This window comes from Hypomesus transpacificus, chromosome 17 (assembly GCF_021917145.1).
Source record: "Hypomesus transpacificus isolate Combined female chromosome 17, fHypTra1, whole genome shotgun sequence".
Lineage (NCBI taxonomy): Eukaryota > Metazoa > Chordata > Actinopteri > Osmeriformes > Osmeridae > Hypomesus > Hypomesus transpacificus.
Window position 1 is genome coordinate 14,994,595 of NC_061076.1, and position 24,701 is coordinate 15,019,295.

At 47.5% G+C, this 24,701-nt stretch overlaps 2 protein-coding genes, 1 long non-coding RNA gene and 1 other non-coding gene across 6 annotated transcripts; 3 read left to right on the plus strand and 1 right to left on the minus strand.

Annotated features, from left to right (window-relative positions):
* The first annotated feature begins 5,842 nt into the window (after nt 1-5,842).
* Nucleotides 5,843-6,651, plus strand: LOC124479378. Its single transcript, XR_006957439.1, has 2 exons — nt 5,843-6,360; nt 6,531-6,651. It is a non-coding gene; the product is annotated as an uncharacterized LOC124479378 (long non-coding RNA).
* A 266-nt stretch (nt 6,652-6,917) lies between these two features.
* On the minus strand, nt 6,918-14,516 carry slc16a3a (solute carrier family 16 member 3a). The gene is made up of 6 exons (XM_047037954.1): nt 14,429-14,516; nt 10,935-11,176; nt 10,703-10,846; nt 9,978-10,612; nt 9,652-9,832; nt 6,918-9,523 (listed from the first exon to the last, which is right to left on the minus strand). Exons 2-6 carry the CDS (start codon nt 11,155-11,157, stop codon nt 9,126-9,128), a joined length of 1,581 nt encoding a protein of 526 aa, XP_046893910.1. The 5' UTR covers nt 11,158-11,176; nt 14,429-14,516; the 3' UTR covers nt 6,918-9,125.
* A 3,831-nt stretch (nt 14,517-18,347) lies between these two features.
* On the plus strand, nt 18,348-24,669 carry dus1l (dihydrouridine synthase 1-like (S. cerevisiae)). Of its 3 annotated transcripts, XM_047037968.1 has the most exons (14): nt 18,350-18,440; nt 19,209-19,457; nt 19,847-19,955; nt 20,224-20,274; nt 20,571-20,683; nt 20,780-20,862; nt 21,315-21,418; nt 21,540-21,687; nt 21,787-21,883; nt 22,432-22,517; nt 22,611-22,789; nt 22,888-22,925; nt 23,059-23,134; nt 23,271-24,669. In XM_047037968.1, exons 2-14 carry the CDS (start codon nt 19,221-19,223, stop codon nt 23,423-23,425), a joined length of 1,476 nt encoding a protein of 491 aa, XP_046893924.1. In that variant the 5' UTR covers nt 18,350-18,440; nt 19,209-19,220; the 3' UTR covers nt 23,426-24,669. The 3 variants fall into 3 exon arrangements, with proteins under 3 accessions (XP_046893926.1, XP_046893925.1, XP_046893924.1); XM_047037970.1 differs by lacking the exon at nt 23,271-24,669 and having other exon boundaries at nt 18,348-18,440; nt 22,888-22,971; nt 23,059-23,126; XM_047037969.1 differs by lacking the exon at nt 23,271-24,669 and having other exon boundaries at nt 18,348-18,440; nt 22,611-22,971; nt 23,059-23,126.
* On the plus strand, nt 21,112-21,242 carry LOC124480116. Its single transcript, XR_006957516.1, has one exon. It is a non-coding gene; the product is annotated as a small Cajal body-specific RNA 8 (non-coding RNA).
* Nucleotides 24,670-24,701: the final 32 nt, after the last annotated feature.

The window sequence follows — 24,701 nt, forward strand, 5'->3', positions numbered from 1 at the left end:
GAAGCCGTCTTAGAATATTAGCATTGATTATCGTGTTGGAATATTTTCTATCGTTTTCTATTATAATAGTTTCCAATCCGAGTTCGAATGTTGTTCCCGTCCTCCTTATATTGGCACGCGTGGGGTCCCCCCATGCTCACGCGTGTAATCAAGGGGAGGTACACACTAAGACCAGCTCCGGTGCGTCCCAACGGGAGGCTCCCCATGTCCCGCGCCAGCACCCGGAGCGAGGCACACCCCCACGCCGACCGAGCCACGCGCCGCACCGTCTGTCGATGTGTTCTCCCCGCGCCAAGGAAGTCGCTGTCTTCGAATCTCAGTCTTTTAAACATTTAGTCATTTAGCAGACGCTCTTATCCAGATAGACTTATAGTAAGTACAGGGACATTCCCCCCGAGGCAAGTAGGGTGAAGTGCCTTGCCCAAGGACATAACATCATGTGGCAAGGCGGGGAATCGATCCGGCAACCTTCTGATTACTAGCCCGACTCCCTCACCGCTCAGCCATCTGACTCCCTAAACACCTGCCGTTGCATCCTCATGACTGATCGGTCGCCCCCAAACTGCTGGGTCAGGAGTTGGGGCTGAGGGCAGGTGTGGAGCTGGGCTCCCGGCCTCATGTGACTCCGGCTGGCGTGGAGGAGCGGAGAACTGGCCGTGGAGTGTGTCAAATCCGTCTCTCACACACGTGACATTCTTTTGGTTTGTTTGTTGTGGTTTCGAACAGCTCCTTCTGAACTCGTTCCTCCGTCTTCAGCCTCTAACTTCCTCTCTTCCTCACAACCAGTTGTCTGCTCCCCCCCCTTTCCGCCCACCCAACTCAAGAATAGCGTTCCCTTCGATCAGCTGGGAAAGTCACGGCTCGCCACGTGCTGGTGTGAAGGGGCAGCGCCGGGCGAGTGACCAGGCCCAGTCCCAAACCTGACTCTCCTAGGCCCCCCTGCCCCCTCCAACACCCTCCTACTCAGACGCTCTGACGGCCCAGGGGCTGGCCAAGCAGCATGGCATCGGGCCTGACCCCACGTTGCTCAGCCTGTCTCCTCAGGCTTGGGTGTCGGGCAGGGGGTGGGTGCAGGGGTAGATGTTTTGGGGACAAGGTGTCAGTGTGGGTGTGCTGTCACCTCCCCCCCTCCACACACACACACACACACACACCTGCCCTCATGGAACTGGCACATCCTCATCCACAGGTTTGACTTTGTCCGTAGACGTGACATTCCCCTTCCCCCATTTCCAGACCAGTAGATAGAGAGAGATATGCAGGCCATGTATCAGCCAAACCCTGTCAGGCAGACTGCAGTCCTTGTTCAGCAGTAATCCACCAATTCAAGTCCATCTGCTGCATTAGGGATTCCCTAACCGCTCAGCCACCTGACTCCCTCTTTTTGAGCCCTTTAGTTTCCCCAGCGGCGCATCCCCACTCCTGCTGCTTGTCGACGTCGTCCAGGAAGTGATCGACCTGGTGAACATGTCACAGAGGGCCGGCCTCTTTTGTGTTGCCTGTCCTCCGACAACTCGCTGGTCACACACGCCCTCTGGAGGGCAGAACCGACAGGGCACCATCGGCCTGACTCATCCCCCCCCCCCCCCCCCCCCCCTTGATTTCCATGTTCAGAATCCCTTGTCATGTCAGGTTAAGAGCTGACAGGATTTGGCCCTGTCCCATCTAGGAGAGTCGATGTAGATTCTCTGGGGACATGACGCCCTCGTTCTTCCCCTCTCCCCTCTCCCATGCATGGAGCTGAAGCCCTGTGGTTGACTAGAGTGGTGGGTGTGGCCCCGGGTGTGGCCCCGGGTGTGGGTGTGGCCCTGGGTGTGGGTGTGGCCCCGGGGTGTGGGTGTGGCCCCGGGTGTGGGTGTGGCCCTGGGTGTGGCCCTGTCTCTCCAGGACCTATGGAAGGGGGTGCCTTTCCGTTGGACATTAAGATGCCTTCCTGTCCTGTTCCATGTGTGTTCTTCTTAGTTCACCCAACAACTTCTGGAGTGTGCAGTGTCCGTTTTTGCCGCCCAGTCTCGTGTGTGGTGGTGAGACGGTGAAATGTCACTTGTCTAATGCTTGAAATGGATGCCTTTGCATGACCTTTTAGAGACCGTAGCAAGCGTTAAGATCGCCCCGAGTGCACTGTATATAAAGAGAATATGTATTTGTGTGTGTGTGTGTGTACTAACTGTCCCTCCTCGTCCGGTCCAGGCGCTGTCCCGTGTCACTCCCAGCGGCCTGCAGTCCGCGGCCCCCCGATGAGCCTCGCCACCCGCCTGCGCCCCGTCACGGAGGGGCCTTCCACCCATGGCTGACACCCATGACCCACACACACACACACAATCCAGGACTTGTGCGGAAATCGCCCATTAAAAGCAATCGACTCCCTGCGGCCGGCCAATCTGACGGCAGGGGGAGTAGGTCTCCATCGGCTGAGCGGTGATACGTTGAGTTTAGCTGAGTACACGCACACACACACACACACACACACGACTCTCAAACGATCCCCCACACACACTTAGGAGAGTGTTTGGTCCGCGCTCTTTATCGCCGTCGGGGGATTCCTGACTGTGAACGAGAGAGGGGGGGGGGCAGGGGTGGACTTTCGCCTTCTCTGCCTTAACAACCAGGCACACCCACAGCAGCCTCTCTCTCTCTTCCCCCCTCCCCCCCCCCCTCCCCTCTCTGCCTCTCTGCAGGACACCAGCTACAGGGGGGGGGGGGGGGGGGGTGGAGCACACCAGCCTGCTCTGACGGCCCCCACTCCCCCCAGCAACTCTCTCGCTTAAAACAGCTCTCCCTCCCCAACGCTAAAAAACCCACCACACACACACTCGGAGCCTGCCGACTTGCGCTGCTGCGTCGACTAAGCCATTCGTTTGTTTCTCTCCTTGGTTTTGTCGCGTGGCTTTTTTCTCCCTCTCTATCTCTCTCCCTGACTTTTTTTTTTGTTTTTTTTTTGTATTTAGCTGATTAACAACTTGTTTGTACCGGCTCCATTCTCGTGAGTACATCAGCTTTGTTTTCATCCTCCCGTGCCTCAACGGTGGACATTGTGAACGTGGTGTTTCGGAAAGCATGGCTTTCATGTTTTTACTTTTGGATTCTCTTTTATGATTATTTTGTGAAGAAAAAAAAAAGGGGGGGGGGGGGGGGCAGGAATTGATATTGCGACTACAACTTCTGAACCGTGTGTATCTTCTGAGCATCAATGTCAAGGGTCAGTACAACAGGGCTGTGTTGTCAAACACTCCAAGTCCCACAATTCAATGTTTTTTTTGTAAAGGAGTATCCATTCTTCGGGGAGGAAAAGGCGGGAGGTTTTTGTGTCAAGCGTTTACTTAAAAGTGCGTTCTGTTGATATTTAGACTTGATGAAAAGCAATCCACCATCTCTTCTTGATGTTTGTCTCTTGTTAGTCCTGGTTGAAGGGGTTTTCGCCCCCTTGTGTACATTGAGGACGGATGGGCGGGGCGTGTCTCCAGGGCAACGCGTGTTGGGGTCTAAAAGCTGTGAAACACTTTGTGATGTAAAGATGTCTTCTGTTTTCCTTCATTTTTTTCCGCTTTTTTTTTCCGCTCTCGACCCTTAGCAGTCAGTCAAAGGGTTTGTGTGTGAGCGTGTGTGGATAGGAGGCTTGTATTGGCATGTAGTGGGATGTATAGCAGCCTGGAGGAGGGGTTAAGACTGAAGGGTTGAAGTCACCCTTCACTCCCATTGACCTGGAACTGAGACCGGCACTGGCAGACGGACATTAAGATGCATTCTTACTCTTTCTAAATAAACCATCTCAACTGAGTGTCAGCTATTGGTAACCCCCAGTCTGATGTACCTATTTGAACCTGGAAAAAACGGCAATATGTTTAGGTCTATTTAATTATTTTTAAAAGGTTATTGGATGTTTAAAAAGGCATTAGGCTCTGAGTGACAGTTGGTCGGCGCAGTGCAGAGAGGAGAATAAGATGGCCTGCACGTCACTATGGATCTGGGTCGGTTTTGATCCTGGCTGGTTTTTCAGTCAACCTTTTCAGCGGACCCCGGTCCGCCCACCTCTAATATCGGTGGCACCTCCCCTCGAATGTCCTTCGCGAGGACTACCATAGGTCGTCACGAGAAAGGCACCACGCATGTCGTCACATTTGACACCGGCAACAGCTTCTCAAGGTGATGTCGAGTACCGTGCGAACCGTCATATCATTCAGTGTAGTAAAACAGTCCAGAGTTCTGTCGTCTAGGGGAAGGGGGGTAGTTTAGCAAGTCTTCTGTTCTCGTATGTGTGTATATAGGATGTGCCCTTTGAAACGGCAAAATACCATGTCTGCATTAGCCACTGTATGCGTGTGTAGTTTGATGATAATGAAGGTAGTGTACGGAGGGATTTGGAATGCTTCGCTCCATTGTAGTTCTGGGTAACGTAGTTTTGATCCTCGGATCGGTGGGTCTCCGTGGGAGAGGAGAAGAAGAAGAAGAAAGAAAAAAAAAACAGCTCCCATCTTGTTTCTCTTGCGGATGTGGGTGATGATAAACAAGTACCCTTAATGTGGGATCACATTCTCACCCCCCACCTCTCCACGAACCGTAGTTTATTTTCACTCTCACTTCTCTTTTGTTTGACCTGGTTGATTTGGATTTGCGGTGGAGACTGCGGTGCGGAGGCGATGGGGGGCGTCTGGGGGAACGCAAAGCTCACGGGGGAGCCATGGAATCTCGCCATGAACGCTATTTTTTTTTTTTTTGCTCCTCATTTGTAATGCCACTGTATTTGTGTATTTTAAAATTGTGTAAATAAATGAATAAGTACTTGTACATTCGTGTCTGTGTAGACTTTTTCCCCCCCCGTGCGGGGTCAGAATTCAGAAGCGTAAGCCAGGGGTCTTCAACCCTGGTCCTCAGGGACCCCCTGTCCTGCATGTTTTAGATGTTTCCCTGCTCCAACACACCTGATTCAAATGAGTGGGTCGTTATCAGGCTTCTGTTGAGCTATCTAAAACATGCAGACCAGGGGGGCATAAGGACCAGGATTGAGAACCACTGCCCTAAGGCATGACTACTGTTGTCCGTCCAGTCTAGTTTCCTGTTTCGGAGCACTTCCAGGAACCTGTATAAGTCCACAGTTTCTATTTCCAACTCTGATCAATATGGATATCAATATGACTTGGCTTTCATCTGCAGATACCATAACTCCAAAAACATGCTCCACAAACATTCAGTGTTAGCAACTCCCATCAGCGTAGCACAACCACCATCACCTCATCCTAATGTTGGTCAGGTTGACATCTTTTGTCCGTGAACGTCAGTATGTTTTGGGAATAATACCGTCCTACAAACTTGCCTTGTGTTATATAAACATTTTTCTCATCCAAGCCAGTCCAAATACACATAACATTCGCTCGCCATGCTTATTGCCTTGTTCACCATGCAAAAAGGGTGAATGGGAAAATCTTACACGACATCTATCCTAATCATGCTTCAGTAAAACATGCAACCTGCTTCAACTGCAACCACTGGGGGGTGCTGTTGGACTGCATGCCACCTACCCTCTGCAGGACAGTTACACACGAGTCATCCTGGGATTGTTTTCCTCACACTTCCCTCGAGAAACAACACACAGGAAACAACAGTGGAATGACAAGGAACGTATGTGTGCAAAGAGGGCGTCCACCAATTTCAACAAGACATTTTTTAAAGACTTTAAAGACTTCATATACATTTTGTCATTTAGTAGACGCGTTTATCCAGAGTGACTTACAGTAAGTACAGGGTCATTCTCCAGAGGCAAGTAGGGTGAAATGCCTTGCCCAGGGACCCAACGTCATTTGCACGGCTGGGAATCGAACCGGCAACCTTCTGATTGTTAGCCGGATTCCCTAACCGCTCAGCCATCTGACCCCTACATTTAAAGCAGGAGCGTAGCCACGAAAATATTTTTTGTTAGACCTAAAAAAATACGGATAGGCATCTTTTCAGGGTTTTTTTACTCATTTACTTTGCGATGTGACATCATTTTTCGGAGATACTTTCATTTTTGGGTAGGCCTTAGAACAAATTGGGTAGGCCTGTGCCTACCCGTGGCTACGCCCCTGATACACAGTACATGCAATATCAATGGATAGTCTATCTCACAGACCTTACTAAAAGAGAATTCCAAATGATTGACAAGTGTCTGGCATCGCTGTCTCTCTGGTCACTGCAGAGAGACAGAGAGGAGTGATTAAGGACAATCCTTCTCTCCTCGCAGGCATTCATCTGGAGTTTCAGACCAGCACCGCTGAGGGGGGGGGGGGTCGGGGAGGAGACCAGCTCAAAAGGATCTCAGCAATCTGTTTCAAAACGTTCCTTCCTTGACATCAATCCCTACATGCATGGATATGCACACACCAGGTAGGCTGATACTAACCATGGGTCACCTAAAAGTGAAAGAGCTTGACCTTATGTTTAGAAACAGCAAGATGACGACGATGGTTCAGAAATGACTTCATCAGTTCATACCGGTAACTGCTTCTGTTTTTACAGTGACGGTTTTTTTTTGTGTCGTCTGTGTTCTCTCACAGGAAGGAGGTGTTGATGTGTGTGGTCTCGGATAAGGAAGAAGCTGCAAAAAGGCAGAGTTGACAGGATATGATGCTCTGTGGCCAGGGTTGACATTATGTCTGCAAGCCATAAGTTCCCTGTGCCAGACACACGCGTTTACACAAACACTCAAGCGAGGGCATGCCATAACAGTGATTCTGCCCTTGACTAACCGTTTGTATCGTGCTTGGGTCAGTGGGACCTTTTCAATATTTAGAACAATTATACCTGAGACTAATCTTCTGTTAAGACCATGTAAAGTAACCTTTTTGAATGCCCTTTGGGCATCCACCGTACGCATTTATTATATTTAGTGTGTGGTGTTTTGGGAACCACTGGACTGGAAAGTACTGTTTAGGAGGTGAAAACAAGTTGAAAGAAAACACATTTATTTCTTCATCAATCTATAATTATTGGTCACTTGAACCAGACATCACCAGACAGAGACGCCAGAGCAGAGACGAGATGTAGGAGTCTCCAGGTATGTGTTTGGTGGAGTGAAATGTCAATGAAAGAACCAATAGGATGATTGGGAATAACAATTGGCATTTTCGAAATACATTTGTATACAAACATGTATTAACACTGCAAACTTTGTCTGATGAGTTAGGACGCCACATGGATGTTTAATTTCTGGTTGTGGAATCATGGGAAATGTAGTCTTTCCGAATGTCGGGGCGTCTCTACATCACAAACTGGTTCCCAAAATGAATGGGCCTGCATCGGAGTGTGCGTAAAACAAGAAGCTCAGCTGTTACAGTGCCCGACTTGAGGGGGTTTGAAGTGTTTTAAAAACACTCATTAGCCTTCTCATTGAAGAACCAATTGGATTTTCAAGAATGATTCATGAGCTGAAAACTTCAGTAGGTCTGGTCGTTATTCATACCAATTTTGGTATAGATGTTAGTCCTTAAAAAATTACATATGTGATGTTATCTCTGACTATTTTAAAGTTAAGTCATCATTTCTACTCATTGTTTTTCCTTTTAGAAACACCCATCAAACTGAGAAACTTGTAATACTGTACGAATGACATGTTTTGAATAACTCATAGAATTCAGGCTCCAGCCCCTGACAGGGGTCTGGATGTCTAACCCCTAACCCTGACAGTGGGACAGTTTCATTATTATGTAATAAACTAAATGATAGAGGCGTCATTTAACTGTAACAACTTGAGGTTCTTTGTTTTGTTTTTCAGTTTAGCTGCCAACGGATATCACAAAAACAAATAATGCCCACGTCACCTTAGTAACGCTATCCTGCATACTGTAGCAGCACTGTCTAAATTCAAGTTTTAAAATAATCTGTTAACATTGTCATTAAAGCAAATAAATACAACTCATTTTGGGAGTAATACGTTATTCCATATACCCATACATACATATGAATATGGAAAGCAAATGTGTAATACACTCTACAGAAAAATGATGATGAAATGTCACATATCCAGCAATCTCTGTCTTGATTTGATATTGGCGTTGAAGTTGTCTCTTAAAGGCCAGTCTGCTAGTTCTCTGAAACGTATTGTAAGCGACAATAATGTCAACTGCCGTCTGTCAAGACCAGACCGAAACACAAACATTTCTTTGAAAGAATGTTGCCTGTCTCTGCATCTCTCTCTTGATTTTCATCTCTCTGTCTCTCTCTCACTGTTTATTTTTCCTTCCGATACACACACAATACAGACACAATTACACGTAAAGCTTGTATTCGGATCTAGGAGCAAAGCGTTAGCTCTAGTTAACGCAACCTAGCATCAATTCATTTGCTTCCACTTAGCTTCCTCCCTCTCACCTTCAATCTCACCAATTCAACCAACCTTATTTACATACACACAGCACACTAATAATTGTCGAAGGACGAAAACAGTGACGTCCCTGCCACAAGTTAGGTTATATTTGATGGTGACTCAAACACTAAAGCAGGTAATGTGAATGCTCGACTAACAGTGAGGCTGTGCCGTTGAGGAAAGGAACAGTAACAGTCTGGCAAACTCTCTTCCGTGTTCGCTGGCTTCCAAATCCATATGTGTTTGAAGTGTAATTCACTTTAATATCAATATCCATTTGATATCAAACGCAATCAAATCTTTGTTTAAACTTTGAACATCGGCAAGTTCTGCACCGGTCACAAATTAGTACTCTCCGTTCTGCCTTTCCTTTTTCCTCTAACAGTTGATTCTAGAAACTTCTCTCAAGATCTACAGTCAAATTGGTTGGTCTAGAGTGTGTTGTACTGAGGTAACACAAATCCCCACAAATCCGTTATATACTGTGCTGGAATTTGACACATCAGCCACACCGACAGTTGGCCCATATTTCACGTGGCAATGCTGGTTAGAGTATTACTCAAAATACTATTTTGCCTAGGGGTTTGCATGTCTGTGTCATTGGAGGGTCTTGCCATGGCACAGCCCCACAAACAACAAACACAACGTACGACACCGCAAATAAAAACTGGGGGGTGGGGACAGCTCTGACGACCTCTAGGGGCTTCGCAGGTCACGTCTTCCAAACAGAGCTTCCGACTGCCTTTCACTGGTTTACAGGTTTGCGTCTCTAAGCTCGCTTTCCCCTTCACAGGCAGGTTTCTGGGCTGGAGAGCACGCTGCCGTTATGTTCCGGCTCTTTCAGGAACTTCTCCACCTCTTCAGAGTCTACCGTTACGCTGTCTGGTCTGATCTCCGCCTTGTCCTTCTCGTTTTCGGTGTCCTCCTTCTCTTTGATCTCCGTCACCTCTGTTTTCTCTCTCTCCTCCTTTTCGCCCTTCTCCTCCACTCCGTCCAGGGGCGGCTTGTTCAGTTGCTCCATCTCCTTGGCCACCGGACCGTTCTCCAGTTCCGCCCCCGGCTCTGACGACTTTGTCTTAATAAACAGGAAGTTACACGTAGCGAGCACCACAGCCGAGAGGACCACCTCACTTCCTGCCAGCAAGAACACGTACATGTAGTTCTTGGTGGCGTCCAGGAGCCGACCTGAGGAGAGGTACGAGGGGAAAGAAGAAGAAGGGAGGGAGGATGGTTAAAGGGGATGTGAGGCAGAGAGAGATTGAAGTGTCGCCGTACCAGCGACGGCGACGTTTGTCGTGTTTCCCCGCACTCACCGGCTCCAGGAGGACCGACGAGCACAGCCATGGCTTCCATCAGAAGAACCAATCCGATGGCACTGGAGAACTTCTCCGTGCCGACGATCGCCATGAGAACCTCAAACTGGAGAGCCCCCACCATCCCGTAAGAGATGCCGAAGAACACACAGAAGACCACCAGGGAAGCATAGTCGTTAGCCTGAATGGAGAGAGGCACAAAACCACGGAAGTTAAAGAACAGTTCTTAGCCGTGCATCGCGGGGGGAAGAATTCCAGGTGGGCGGAAATGCGCCGGGGTTCGCGTAACCTGCGAGTGTTAAGCAAGACCAGGACCGGCACCCCACCTGGGATCCGATGAGGTCCGTGGTGCCGTTGAAGAGCATGGCGAAGCTGAAGAGGTAGACGCAGCGCGGGCGAACCCACTTGAGCCCCGCGATCACGCCGCACGTGGGCCGAGCGAAGATGTCAATGAAGCCCAGGATGCTGAGCAGCAGGGCCGACTTGGTGTCCTCGTTCCCCATCTCCTTGGCGTAGCTCACCACGAACACGGGAGGCACAAACAGCCCCAGGACCATGATTGAGGCCGAGATGGTGTAGATGAGGAACCCGCGGTCCTTGAACACGGAGAAGTCCAGCAGCTTGGCCTTGGCCTTCGACTTGCCTTTCCCCGCCTCCTCTCCGTCCTCCTCGCCGTCTGCCTCCTCCTTCTTCTCCTCGTCCGCGATCGCGGGGCCCTTGGGGGCCAGCAGGGGCCTCATGAGGGCCCCGCAGACACAGCAGTTGAGCAGAAGCCCCCCCAGGATGAGGAAGCCCCCCCTCCAGCCGTACTGGAACTGCAGCACCTGGCCCAGGGGGGAGAGGCAGCAGAGCGCCACGGGGCTGCCCGCCGCCGACAGCCCGTTGGCCAGGGGACGCTTCTCGCTGAAGTAGCGGTTCAGCATGATCAGGGAGGGCTGGAAGTTCAACGCCAGACCAAGGCCTGTATGGAATAGAATGGAACAGTGAATGACTGCTGAAAGAGAGTCGGATTACAGCTTGTTCCCCCCAGTGAACAGAGAGCAACAGTCACCTGTGATGACTCCAGTGCACAGGTAAATGTGGATGATGCTGGTTGCAAAGGACGCCAGGATCATGCCCAGGGAGGCAAACAGGCCCCCCACCATCATAACAGGCCGACACCCGTAACGGTTCACCAGCACGCTGCACAGGGGACCTGAGCAGGACACACGCGCGCGTAAGTCGTATGCATTTCTGTTGGCCATGAGAAAAGTGTGTTTGTGTGTGTGTGTGTGCATGCATACCTGTGCCATAGAGCATGGCCAGCAGAATAGAGGAGATCCAAGCTGTGTCACTGTAGCCCACTCCAAACTCCCTGATGAGCTCTTTGAAGAACACGCTGACCGCCTTAGGGAAGGCGTAGGAGAAGCCTGTGATGACGAAACAGCCCACCAGGACCGCCCAGCCCCAGCCCCCATCTGGGGCCTTCACCCGACCGGAGCCCTCGTCCACCGCCACACCTCCCATGATCCTCTAGGGTTTGGTTCTGAAAGAAAGAAAGAAGATCCATTTTGGTCAACTTGTGTAGAATTGACTGTAGGAGCAACGTAGGACTGCACTAACTCACTGAGCTAAGGCCTGGGCCGAGAGCTGACACCAGTCTGAATCTTAGAAACGGATGTTCACCAGGCAAGCAGGGCTCAGCAAACCACCAACCCTACACATCCACGACAAAGAGTGTGCTCTACATAATCAGCACAGAAACTCGCTTTAATGCTCTAACACAACTGATAAAGTTTAAAGATGACTGTTTCAGATGCGTATAAGTCCTATTCTAGGTACTATGGAATCTTTCTGTAGTATTTCCCTTAAGAGCATGGAATTGAGCTGAATCAGTTGGTTCCTTCATTCATAACGAACATACCTTTCATGAAAGGTTCATGAAAGAACCCCAGTTAACATGGGTCCTTGTGGGACCATAAAAGGTTCTCCTGTGACATCGAGCTGAAGAAACCATTTTTGGATCTAATCGGAACCTTTATTTTGAAGAAAATGTTTTATCAGGCATATTAAAACAGCAACTTCACATTTGTTGTCACATTTGTAACCTCAATCACACCCTACCTTGTTCCTTCACGTGCATATTTACTGTGAGTTTCTGCTTCCCAGTTATACAAACACCCGCGCGCACACACAAACAATGCAATAATAACCCATTACATTAAGCAGAATGACAAACAATCCTGTTATGTTAGTGCATAATATGACCATTTATCTGTGGCCCAAGGGAGGGAGCTGCAATGGAACCCTGAGATTTACAGTTTCACTGCTGCAAAGTGCCACAGCCACACAAACACACACACGCACACCCCACCACCCCCACTTCCACCCCCACCAGATGATCCATGTCTGGATCGCACTGTGGCTGGCTGTGTTGAGAGCCTCAGCCAACCAGCTAGCGGAGGTATTTTCATTGTCATTACACATTGCACATTTTTCTTTGAGGGTATCTTGAAGTGTTGACAAAAAGGAAAAGTTGATATTTAAATATATATATGAGTGTTGGTATGGCTACAGCGCATTGCCTGGGCTTGGTCCATGTCCTCTATGATTGGGAACAGCATGATGGAGCTACAGTATAAAGACAAATAAATGGCCTGTCTTTCTAGAACATTTTTCTTCTCCTTTACAGCATTGGCCTTGGTCTTTTTAGCATGGTTGAAGCCAGCAGACACGCACACCATGGCAACCGACCTGGTTGCCAATTGAATGTATATCCTTGGCATGTCTAGAAACATTGGAATGTAAAAACGTGTTTCTGAAAGGACAGCATTAGCCTGGACCCTTCACACAAGTCTTAGACCCCAATGGACTTGTTTTAAGAAGTGTGATCCAGTAATCCCTTAAATAACCTTCAGGATAACCCACTGAAAATTGTGCGCATGCTCCCAGAAGATCTATTGCCGCGGAAGAGCTCTCATTTAAATTTGATGAGTTATGACGTGAGACGATATGGCCTGTGAGATGCAACATGACTCGCCTGAGAGGCGGAACCAGGGTGTGGGCGGACAGGGGCACCTCAATTGAAAACGACAAAATAGCCAGGTTTTAGGCACTGGCTTTTACATTCAAACTGCCAAGAATATGCCAAAATATCAAGCTGTAACGTTAGAAGTTGGAGATCACAACCGCCACAGTATTATACATGACAATTTATGGTTATATAACCAGGTTAATGAGAATTGGATCAAGTCATTTCACTGTAGCTACACATGAGTAATGATTGCAATAGCAGCTGTTGAATATTTCTTCCCTCATGTCTAACCAAATTATTGTATTTGTTTGCTGGCATGTCATGGAAGACACGACGTCAGACATCAACATCTATTATGAAAAGACAGAGGAAGACATTGGTAGCTTCTTCACCAAGATAAAGCCGAGACAGACAGACAGTGGATGCCAGAGTTCACCAGAAAATACTATAGGCTGAAAAAAACCTTAAAACACAGCTGGGCTTCATAAGGTTGCCCTAAACGCGTTCACCTTATCTAAACTCGCTTGAGTGCTTTCCAAGTGATACTAACTGTCCACGAATTCTATATTTAGAGGCCTCATTTAATTTCATAATGTGCTGCGTGTGAGCAAACTGTTGTGGTGTGGTTGTTGGCCGGAATCGCTGACCGTAAACCGGAGCAATCCAGCGTCTCTTAGTAACTCATCGCAAACGCGCGTCGACTTAAACAAATGCTCGAACATGACACGACTTTGTAACTCGTTGAAATAAGAATCTAGGCCTATGCCCTCTCCCTAAATCTGGTCGTGTATGCATCGCACGTTTCACCCGCCAACCTGCACTGCTATGCGTAGACATGTGGCGACCGTTATAAGCTTAAGCTTATACATTGTGGATGATTACGTTTTAGGATGACATAGGCTAATACATTCGACCAACCCACGATTTTAAAGACAACATCAAAATGTTTCCAGACTCAGTAAGAATCAGAACGACCGCATGGTGGATGGATGAACACCTCGTTTGTTTTCGGACTACACAGCATTTAGCATTTAGGTAGGCTATAGGCCTCCTTACAGACAAATAAATGTTAGTGTTTGCTTATATTTTTAGTCCAATGTGACGTATGCCCTGTATGCCCTGTGAACAGGTGGACATCCTTGTTCAATGTGGAAATGTCAATTTTGTAATTATAGTAGGCACATTTCTCCATAATTCCGCTCCAAAGTTCGGAGCGCTTATTTATGTGGAGCATCAGCCTAATTTAAACGACATGTCAACGAATGACGAGTCTATTTCGATCTACCAAACAGAGCGGATCGATGCTACAACATGAGAGACCACGAGAGAAGTGACGGTAACCTGTTACGTCCTCCACCTACCCCCTGGATGCTGCCTCTGCGGTCACGACAAGCATATCTCCCACTGCCCGCTCTCAATACCGCATTTACAAAATGATATAGGCTCAAAGTACTAACTATTATATCATAATAGACTTGTAATGAGACAACTTATTTTACATTTTGTTCAGATAATATTGAGCGCATTTTGGCCAATTTTCATGAAACGAATTTTATTGAAATAAATATGTGAAAAATGTGAAACTCAATAATTGCTCCATTAGGATACCCATACAACTGACCCCGGCAACCATACATTTAACCTTTCTACACCTAATAAAGAACCAGGCTTGTCATTTGTATATCTGCTATAATTATCACTATAACTTCGTTCCTGCTCCCCTCGTAAACCTATTCTATAATTAGGATCACAAGTGGTACCTACTTGAGTGATGCTCGATCAGCGCCGCTGTATTGCTGTCCCTCCCTCCACCCCAGCCTTAGTACCGTATAATCACGTTTATTCCTGCACGTATGAGACCACAGACGTCAATGTGAAAATGAACCGACGCGCAAAGCTCCCGCTGGGTCCTAAAGCCTGCACGTTCGATTGTTTCCGCTTTTCTGATGACTCAATCATGACTGTAAACGACTTCACGTGCTACGTTGCTATTTCCTGCATTTTATTTCATCAGGCACTACTCAGATTAATCATGGACCTTCACTTAGACGCTGTGACGATGCGGAGACAGCGAGCTAGCACACGCACGCACACACACACACACAGACACACACACCTAATTTGATTCTTAAGCCCCTTATAGATGTAACGCCACTAACTGCCTCACAACAGAGCATACTGGTCAGCGTCCTTAGTAGGTTTTGATATCAACATTGACTCAGAACCCAGACCTCTGTTAACAATAAAGAAAACACCATGTTTTGAGGATGGGTGAATAACGGTTCATCTTAAAGTATATACGACAAAGAACAGACGCCACACAAGTAGCCCCCTGGGGAATGATATATCGATCATCCAGACATGTATTCATTGATCTATGCTGGACTAGCGGACATACAGTACAGCTGTGTTTGTATAAGGCGCATGATGGGAGACTGAATTTATTTGTAACTAATATTTAACAGTATTTAACAGTTTAAAACTCTTGTTCTCTGCATCTTGTAGGTCTGATGTGAAGTGTCTCTGTAGAAACAGACTATTTTTTACATCCTTGGAGGATCCCTAATGGAAAGGCCAGACTAAAGGTCAATAAAAGTCCAATATCCCAAGAGGTAAATTTACGAGGTAAGTAGGAGTAACACGGTGTTCAGCAGCATATCTCTCCGCTGCCCTGCCACATGTGGCTGGCTGTAATAATAGCTACATGAGGGAGCCACAGGGGTCACTGTGGTGGGGTTATAGGCTCTGGTCAATCTATGAACTGTCAGCATGCGAGTGTTTGCATGTCTTTTTGTGCACGTTTTGTAACAGTCCTCGTGTGAATCCACGTTCAGTCTTGTACAAGCCTTTCCATGATGCAACACCGTGTCACGGACAAAGGGGAGATGAGAAACATTAGACAATGGACAGGTGAGTCAGCACTCCTATTTCACGAGCGATTGTGAACATACAGTACCGGACCTGACTGAGTAGGACAGGGATGAGCCGACCGCAACACACCATTTACTCTTTGACTCACTGAGGGTGTTTTTTCTGCTTTGTACTCCCAAACATAGTTAGCACAGTCATGTTACAGGTTTGTGGGGGAAGGAGCCTGTGTTAATTTGTTGGGCCGGGAGTGTGTGGGTGTGTGAGAGAGAGTGAGTGTATATATGTGTGTGGCTATTACCATTGCTGATACAGAAGTATTGTGAAGAGAGAGAGGGTGCTCTGTCAATAAAGCACCCTATTCAAATATACCGAGGAAGTAAATGGTGGACCGCTCGTGTGTCACTTCCTCTGTCATTTACATTTAGCAGACGCTCCTATCCAGAGCGACTTACAGTAAGTACAGGGACATTCCCCCCCCCCCCCCCGAGGCAAGTAGGGTGAAGTGCCTGGCCCAAGGACACAACGTCATTTGGCACGGCCGGGAATCGAACCAACAACCTTCTGATTAATAGTCCAACTCCCTAACCGCTCAGCCATCTGACCCTTTATGATGCTCCATCCCATCACTGAGAAATTGTTTTCACTCATTATCGACTTGCCAATTTAAATGATTGTTAATTACAATGAAAATCACAAGATACGGACAACCTTTGAGCCATCAAAGGCAACTTGGACATTTTAATAGCTGTGTTTCAAAATGAGCTGCAGTAAACCACCATCTAGGACCGAGGGTGGGCTTTATATTGGCTTGTGTCACCATGACACAGCAAGTCCTCCACAATCCAATTTTCATGTGTTTACTGTTATTTGTTTCTGAGGACGGGGAATGCTTCAGGCTGAAGAGCCATAATTAGACTTCTATTGGGAATGGCTGTCACGTCTTGTTATTTCACTGAGAATTCTACACCAATGAGACGCTTATAGTCTCTTTACCATCATGAAAGATACTGGCAGCTTATCTTATTTAATTGTATGCTGTAGTGTGTCTACAGAAATTTAAATATGCCAGTTAAATGGGTGTTAGATAGCTCTGGTATCTTCTCTCTCTCTCTCTCTCTCTCTCTCTCTCTCTCTCTCTCTCTCTCTCTCTCTCCCTCTCTCTCTCTCTCTCTCCTCTCCTCTCTCTCTCTCTCTCTCTCTCTCTCTCTCTCTCTCTCTTCCCCTCTGTCCCATGTTTACACACTCAGACTTCCATTGTATTTGATATAATTCGAAGATATTTTTGCACATACTTTTGGAAACAAGATTATTTACCCGGAGGAAAACATTTGATAGAAAAAACAAACAAAGTGATTTATTTATTGATTAGCTTGTCAAATAGTGTACAGTATGATTGTTTCACATGATTCTGACTTTGGCTCCGGCTGAACAACATCAATAAGCTGAATCATTTGACAGAACTGTGCCATGCTAAATAATAATGGTTTATAATCAACTGTACTCCTAGTAGCACTGCCTCTGTGCTTTACACAGTAAAATGGACATTGTATTTGTGCCAGCATTAGAGTGCTGCTGGTTACCCAGTGTTACACGGTGTGACAGTCATCCATTCTGCTTGCTTGGGCAAGAGAGAGTTGCACTTAGTTTGATCCAATTGGGTTAAATGTTTCTTTTCCCCCTCAGTGAAGGCCTCAGGATATATACTTTGTGGTGTGACAATGGAGATAAATTAACTAGACAACGATACACAAAGTGTGAATGTCTGGGTTATTTATGTGTGAACGTGCCCACGCCCCCTCCCCTCCTAGTCCCAGCATCCGCACACAGTTCACATACAGCATCATGTTTAGTCTATAGAGATGCTAAAGCAGATTGATTGGCAATCCTGGTTAAACATCTGACATTACTTGGTCGCCAAGGGTAACAATGCTTTCATTCCATTTTGCATGAGTGATCTAATAGTTTATTCATTCATGAATAGCTTTACTTACATCAAGTCACCGACAACAAGCAGGTTCCCTTATGCAGTCAACTCATTAGTTATTGATGGAAAGTTAAGTGCACTCATCAGTTATAGAATGGTAAATTAGGCAACTTTCAATGGCCCTTGTTCCTCAGTCGCGCCTGCGCAGTAGGGGGAGCAGGCTTTGTTAATGTCTTCTCTTCATTGGTGAACCTCAAATCGGGGCTCCTTGGGCATTTAGGTCAATGGTCTCAGGGGCATTGCATTTATGTAACCTATGCAAATTCCTTCATTTTTTTGTCTCCATAGTCTTCCTGTTGACCTTCAATCCAATTGAGACCATTTTAAGGGATTTGTGTAACCGCTTTTAGTAAAAAAAAATATTTTACAAAATCCAATATAAAGATATATTGGATTAATTATGGATAAATATCAATTATAGGTATTAGCTCATTTGACACAATTTGATTTAGACAGACATGTTTATAAGCAATAACTGTTTTACTAAACATTTCCCCCTACCATAGTAACCACGATGGTGCCTGCGCCGGTGATCTCCAGCCAAATGTAACTCCTGCCATTGATAAACCCCAGATTCTGAAGTACTAAATTCTTCAGTGTCGGTGCTGACAACAGGGCAGCACAATTACATGGAATTACAACGAGATGAAAACCTTAATGATTTTTATTGACAAGTTCCAGATGCAATGACAGAACTCTGGTTTCTAACAACATAATTAGCATGAATATTCCTCTCTTTCCGCTCGAATGGTATGTGGAGAGCAGACCTCGCGAGACGGACATCTCACGAATAGTGGATTTCACCGGATGGAATCTATGAAAAACTGTCGTGTTTTTCTTCGGAAGTATTTAAACGAAACACTCGGTTGAAAATCGTGCCGAAATCTAACGAAGCTTGGATTTTGTCTTACTGGAGCACAGGTACATCCTCATATTGGTTGCAAATAAATATTAGATTTAGATAAACATTTTACATGTTTATATTTTCACGAATTTGTTCGTATACTATCTAAATCAATACCATATTAACCCAAAATAGTTTTGTCAATTAGTCATAAAATGTCATGGTATCTTGGTAGTTGGCGTTAGTTATGTACATTATGTCCAGCTAATGATCATTGCTATGATTGTTAAAATGCAGACATGCTTTTACCCATTTATATATCTGGTTGAAAAACAACTCTGCATCTGTGTGGTGTTTTTGTCTTCATGTGCTATTACAATCATTAGTAGTAAGTAACCCAATATAATTGGCCTATTGCTAGCTATCTAGCTAAAAAGCAAAGAGATCACGAGGTGCCTAAATGATAGCAATGCATGGCAAAGGCTTTACAGGTAGCTCTCAATTTGCTTGGAGAGCACTAACATTTTTTACTAGTTACATTACATTTACATTTAGTCATTTAGCAAATTCTTATCCAGATAGACCTACAGTAAGTACAGGGACAGTCTCCCCGAGGCAAGTAGGGTAAAGTGCCTTGCCCAAGGACACAACGTCATTAGCACGGCCGGGAATCGAACCAACAACCTTCTGATTAATAGCCCGACTCCCTAACCGCTCAGCCATCTGACCCCATAGTTACTTAACTATCAGACTAATTGTACAACAAAAATGTGCCATCTGCATTGAGAATCATACAACGGTATGATCGCTGGGTTGACCTCTCCTTTTCCCTCCCTTTGGAGTAGCAGGCTGTTGTCATGGCCAAGCTGCAGGGCTTTGACTTCTGGCGGACCACTCTCAAGGGGGCTCGCTATGTGGTGGCACCCATGGTGGACCAGAGCGAGCTGGCTTGGCGCCTCCTCAGCCGTCGCCACGGCGCCCAGCTTTGCTACACGCCCATGCTGCACGCGCAGGTGTTTGTGCGCGACGCTAATTACCGCAAGGACAACCTCTACAATGAGCTGTGCCCAGAAGACAGACCCCTCATCACCCAGGTGAGAACATGCATGCGTGCACTAACTCTCATTCCACAGACCCCTCATCACCCAGGTGAGAACATGCATGCGTGCACTAACTCTCATTCCACAGACCCCTCATCACCCAGGTGAGAACATGCATGCGTGCACTAACTCTCATTCCACATCACATGCTAGGAGGCCTCCACAAAAGTAGATGGTGCGGGCCTCATTTCTTTGTGCCTTGAACATTCAGCCAGCCGGCAGGTTGGGGCTGGCCAGACTAGATCTGCCCTACAATGCAATGGGGGGACGGGGGGGGGGGGGGGGGGGGACGACAGCACAGCAGCCATGATGGCTGCACATTCTTCATCCAGATAAACACGGCGTGTTCTAAACGCCCTGCTCTTCTGTCTGTTTTGTGTCAGTTCTGTGCCAACGACCCGGAGGTGTTTGTGCAGGCGGCCCTGCTGGCCCAGGACTACTGTGACGCCATTGACCTCAACCTGGGCTGTCCTCAGATGATTGCCAAAAGAGGTATGCTGGAGGAAGTGAGGGAGTACGGCTGTGAGTGAAGCCTTAACATTTTAACCATATCCTGATATGTTGCCAATAGCAATCAGCCCCATTACTCATTGTCGTCATTAGCCAGCGTGCTAAATTGGGGCAGACCGACACGGGTGCATCTCACTGAAATCAAGCACAGTGATGGATTAGCATGGATTCAAAGGGGGTGGACTGGAAGCAGAATCCTCTGCGATGTGACTTGTGTTTCAGTTGATGAGAAAAGCTCTCTGTTTCTCAGGCCACTACGGAGTCTTCCTCCAAGATGAATGGGATCTGCTGGAGAAGATGGGTGAGTCCACCGCAAACATGAAAAGGAGAGAGAGAAGATTCCCAGTACTATGGTTTTACATCTGCATTTAGCAGACGCTCTTATCCAGAGCGACTTACAGTAAGTACAGGGACATCCCTCCCGAGGCAAGTAGGGTGACGTGCCTTGCCCAAGGACACAACGTCATTTTTGCACAGCCAGGGAATCGAACCGACAACCTTCCAATGAATAGCCCGATTTCCTAACTGCTCAGCCACCTACTCCCCCCCGCCCCTCCGTTTTAAACCTTGTTGATTAACGCTGACGTTCTTCTGCAGTCAAGCTGGCCAATGAGAAGGTGTCTGTGCCCATCACCTGTAAGATCCGCGTGTTCAACGAGGTAGACAGGACCGTGAAGTACGCCCAGATGCTGGAGAAGGCCGGCTGTCAGGTGAGGAGAACCAGAGGCGGAGCTCGAGGAGAATCTCTGTATCTCACGCACACGGGATGAATCAGCATGGTAATCGGAGGTACTGTTTTTCCGTAGTTGCTGACGGTTCACGGTCGGACCAAAGACCAGAAGGGAACTGTGACGGGCATTGCCAGCTGGGAGCACATCAAAGCAGTCAGGTCAGATAGAATCACCCTGATACGTTCATATGTCTGTCCTGGATCTCTTACTCTCCGTTGTCGACCCCGTCAACATTTACATGTCTGGTACCTCGTTGGTATCGGGCACTTTAAGGTGTGAGCGTGTAGCACATTGGTTCGGGTGTTGGCCTTGTAATCTGGAGAGCAGGGTTCGATTCCTGCAAACAGCAAGTTGTGGTTGACCGTGGAGGATGGGTGTGGAGGATGATTGTTCATGAATTCAATACTTGGGAGACAGATACCTAGGCAGTTCTGAGTACCAGTCTGTCTGTCACAAGCTCTCCCTACAGTAGAAATGCTCTCTGATGACCGGGGCGAATTAAGAGAAATCGCAACGGACAGATACGGAGCAGACAACTTTTGCAGTCCAAACCGACGCCAAAACGCGACACTCCCGAGTCGAGTCAACCAGTGTTCCCTGTTTGTCGTAGGAACGCCGTGAGCATCCCAGTGTTCGCCAACGGCAACATCCAGCACCTGAGCGACGTGGAGCGCTGCATCGCGGAGACGGGCGTGCAGGGGGTCATGAGCGCAGGTGAGAGAACACACACACACACCACACACACTTCCATCACAACGTTTAACGACTGTCCTACTGTACGTCGCTTGTTAGGCCTCACAGACTAATGTGTGTGTGTGTCTGGGCGCACCCTCAGAGGGGAACCTCCATAACCCGGCCCTGTTTGCGGGCCGTAGCCCCCCCGTATGGGAGATGGCCGAGCAGTATCTGGAGGTGGTCCGGCGCCACCCCCCCTGCACCCTGTCCTACGTCCGAGCTCACCTCTTCAAGATGTGGCACCACACGTACGTAGGGCGCTCTCCCAGCACGCCCCACGGGGGTCACGACCTCCTGTGGAGCTAGTCATGTCTACTCAGAACTTCTGTGTGTGTGTGTGTGTTTAGGCTGCAGATTCACCAGGACCTGAGGGAGGACCTAGCCAAGGTGAAGAACCTGGAGGCCCTGTCTGGGGTCAGCAGGCACCTCAAGCAACGCTGCCAGGTACCCAATCACCTCTCTTCTCCCTCTCTCTCCCTCCTCTACCTCCTCTTTCTGTCTGCCTTCCAGAGCTCCCTCCCTCCCTCATCCCATAGTTGGTTGTTTTACTTACATCGTGAGACCACAATCATGTGAGAATCCATCTTGACAGGCTTCAAGTTATGCACTTGTGTCTTGACCACAGCGCTTGGACCACCGTGCTCCCGACCAATCAGCTCAGCCGTCTATGTTGTACCACTTAGGCCAGACCTCAGGAGGCCGGCTCAGACCATTTTCCTGCCTGTTCGCTCTCGCTCGTTCTCTCCACTGCCTATCCAGTTAAAGCAGACATGCCCTAAAAATATCTTGATAAGAAACACAAAAAAATATTAATTATATTATAATATTAAAATAATTTTAGAAATCCTTTACCAGTTTACCTTCATGGGGGGGGCAGAGAATGGAATACTGTGTCCTTTTCTAATGATGCACTCTAATCGTTTTTTTTCGTGAAAAGACGGATGTGCAGTATTTGATAGGGGGGCTGACTCAGGCCTCCTTGCTTCCTGCAGGAGGAGATCGCCAGAGGAGAGGAGGCGGGACAACGGGGAGGGCTGCCCTTCCCCCATTGGATCTGCCAGCCGTACGTCAGGCCACCGTGAGTGACCCGCCCCTGCACCGAGAGCGATCGCATCCATCCAAGTACGGTGGCCTGAAGAGCCCAGATCTCACCGTCACTGTCGCCCCTCAGGCCCAAGGAGGCGGTCGGCGACGGCGCGAAGGAGGAGGCGAAGGCGGCGTGCCACAAGAGGGCGCTGGAGGACTCTGACGGAGACGGAGGAGCCGACGCGGACGCCGACGCGCTCTCCAAGAACAAGCTGAAGAAGAAGGCGCGCAACCCCCACAAGAACTTCTGTCCCGAGCACAAACGTGAGCACGGCGCCGCGCTCGTGCCTTCCCCGACCGACGTGTCGTGGCGCTCGTTGATGCCACGTGTCGGTCAATCGTGTGTTTTCGTTTCTCCGCAGCAAAGTATATTAAGTGCGAGCAGTGTGGCAACCCAAAGGTAGGGATCCGAAGATCGCGCACCCGAAGTGGTCCACCGTGATCGGGTAACATCGACACCGATTCCAGTATATCGTGTTGGGTGTGGGTTGTTTTTGTTTTGGCCCCTAGCCTCCCTTTCTGTTTCTTTCTAGGGTAACAAGTGTGTGTTCAACCTGTGTCGTGCATGCTGTAAGAAGAAGGCCTATAAGGAGGTGGCAGACTGCCCTAGTAAGTTTACACACGCACATACTTACACACACACACACACACCTACATTTAGCTTTCCAAAAACTCTCCCTAGCTGAGACTCCTAACGTCTTCAGCCTCTTCCTGACCAGAGAACCACCAACCTACTTCTTCACAGGTCACGGGCTGAGGTTTAAAACAAAGGCAGAGAAACAGAAGGCGGAGGAGGAGGGGAGAACAGGACTGAAGAACGGGAAACTCGGCTCCACCTCAGACCCTCCAGATCTAGAACAATCCAGAGGACTGAAGGAGAGACTCACCGCAGCAAACTGACAGTCAAACGGCTGTGTGTCCCTCTCAAACACAGGAACACTTTGTTACTCAACAGGAGCCTTTCTTAGTCCTGGTCCTCGTGCCCCCCTGCCCTGCATGTTCTAGATGTTTCCCTGCTCCAACACGCCTGACTCAAATGAATGGTCATTATAAAGCTGTGCAGAAGCCTGGTTGATGAATCAGACTGATTCATTTGATTCTGGTGTGTTGGAGCAGGGATTCATTTGATTCTGGTGTGTTGGAGCAGGGATTCATTTGATGATTCTGGTGTGTTGGAGCAGGGATTCATTTGATTCTGGTGTGTTGGAGCAGGGATTCATTTGATTCTGGTGTGTTGGAGCAGGGATTCATTTGGAATGATCTCTGCTGGATTTGGTGACTGTCTGCTGTTTGTGTTGATGTGACTCTCCTGACATGGACAACAGTGGGGATGAAAATGAATCTTTGATATCATCAAGTTTAGCTCATGGTCTTAATGTGTGCCTTGAGGATGTGTGGATCTTGGTGTATTAATTGGTTGAACCACTTACACTTAAAACTTTAGTCACTAAAACAGATTCGAATAATATTTGAAATTTCAAGGCAATATTTTACCATTTAGATTATAAAGATTATAATGAGAAAATACCAAATTGAGTCACGTAAGATTTTAGCGTCAAGATCTTACTTTCTCAAACAACTTTGTGTTGTCATCCAACTTAAAGATGTTATCTTTCCTTCTTTGTACATCTTTCCTTCTTTGTATTTTCTGTGGGAAAATATTCAGACATACCAGAATTGGAAACTCTTAAGAGTTCTGCTGTACTTGTTTGTCTTTTCAAGCTCACATGACAAATGAGGGAGGATAGTGTTTTCTTTGTGCTCTTTTTTGGAGCCTTCAATGGTGGTAGGGATTTTCTTGCAGTGCATTGAGGTTGTGCCTTCTGACTAACATCCTGTTCAGATACGATTTAGTTGCCTGTATAAACACAGTAGTAGTTACAGGATAGGTTACAAAGCAGCTCGTGTTAGTGCTGTTGTTTCCCCTACTCACAACAACCTGTTTACAGAATGGTTCTTAAAAGATGTGACGATACTGGATCGTCTCAGTAGAGGAACACAAGATGGAAGAGCAAGACATACATTTTGGAAGATTCTCAATTGTATAAGAACATTGTGTGTCTGTACATTTCTATCTTCCTACCAGCAACCCCTTTAAATAAAATCAGAGGACTTTTTTTCTTGAGTCCTCCTTCTTGAGTCCTCCTTCCTGCACATGAGCATTTTCTCTTGTCCT

What these genes read in the sequence shown, in the direction of transcription:
- slc16a3a (XM_047037954.1), bottom strand. Translation starts at nt 11,157, where the DNA reads ATGGGAGGTGTGGCGGTGGACGAGGGCTCCGGTCGGGTGAAGGCCCCA. An exon ending in GGCCATGCTCTATGGCACAG is followed by an intron (nt 10,847 to 10,934) that starts GTATGCATGCAC and finishes TGTCCTGCTCAG; the next exon opens with GTCCCCTGTGCAGCGTGCTG. An exon ending in CGGACCTCATCGGATCCCAG is followed by an intron (nt 9,833 to 9,977) that starts GTGGGGTGCCGG and finishes CTCTCCATTCAG; the next exon opens with GCTAACGACTATGCTTCCCT.
- dus1l (XM_047037968.1), top strand. Translation starts at nt 19,221, where the DNA reads ATGGCCAAGCTGCAGGGCTTTGACTTCTGGCGGACCACTCTCAAGGGG. An exon ending in GGATCTGCTGGAGAAGATGG is followed by an intron (nt 20,275 to 20,570) that starts GTGAGTCCACCG and finishes GTTCTTCTGCAG; the next exon opens with TCAAGCTGGCCAATGAGAAG. An exon ending in CAGCCGTACGTCAGGCCACC is followed by an intron (nt 22,518 to 22,610) that starts GTGAGTGACCCG and finishes GTCGCCCCTCAG; the next exon opens with GCCCAAGGAGGCGGTCGGCG.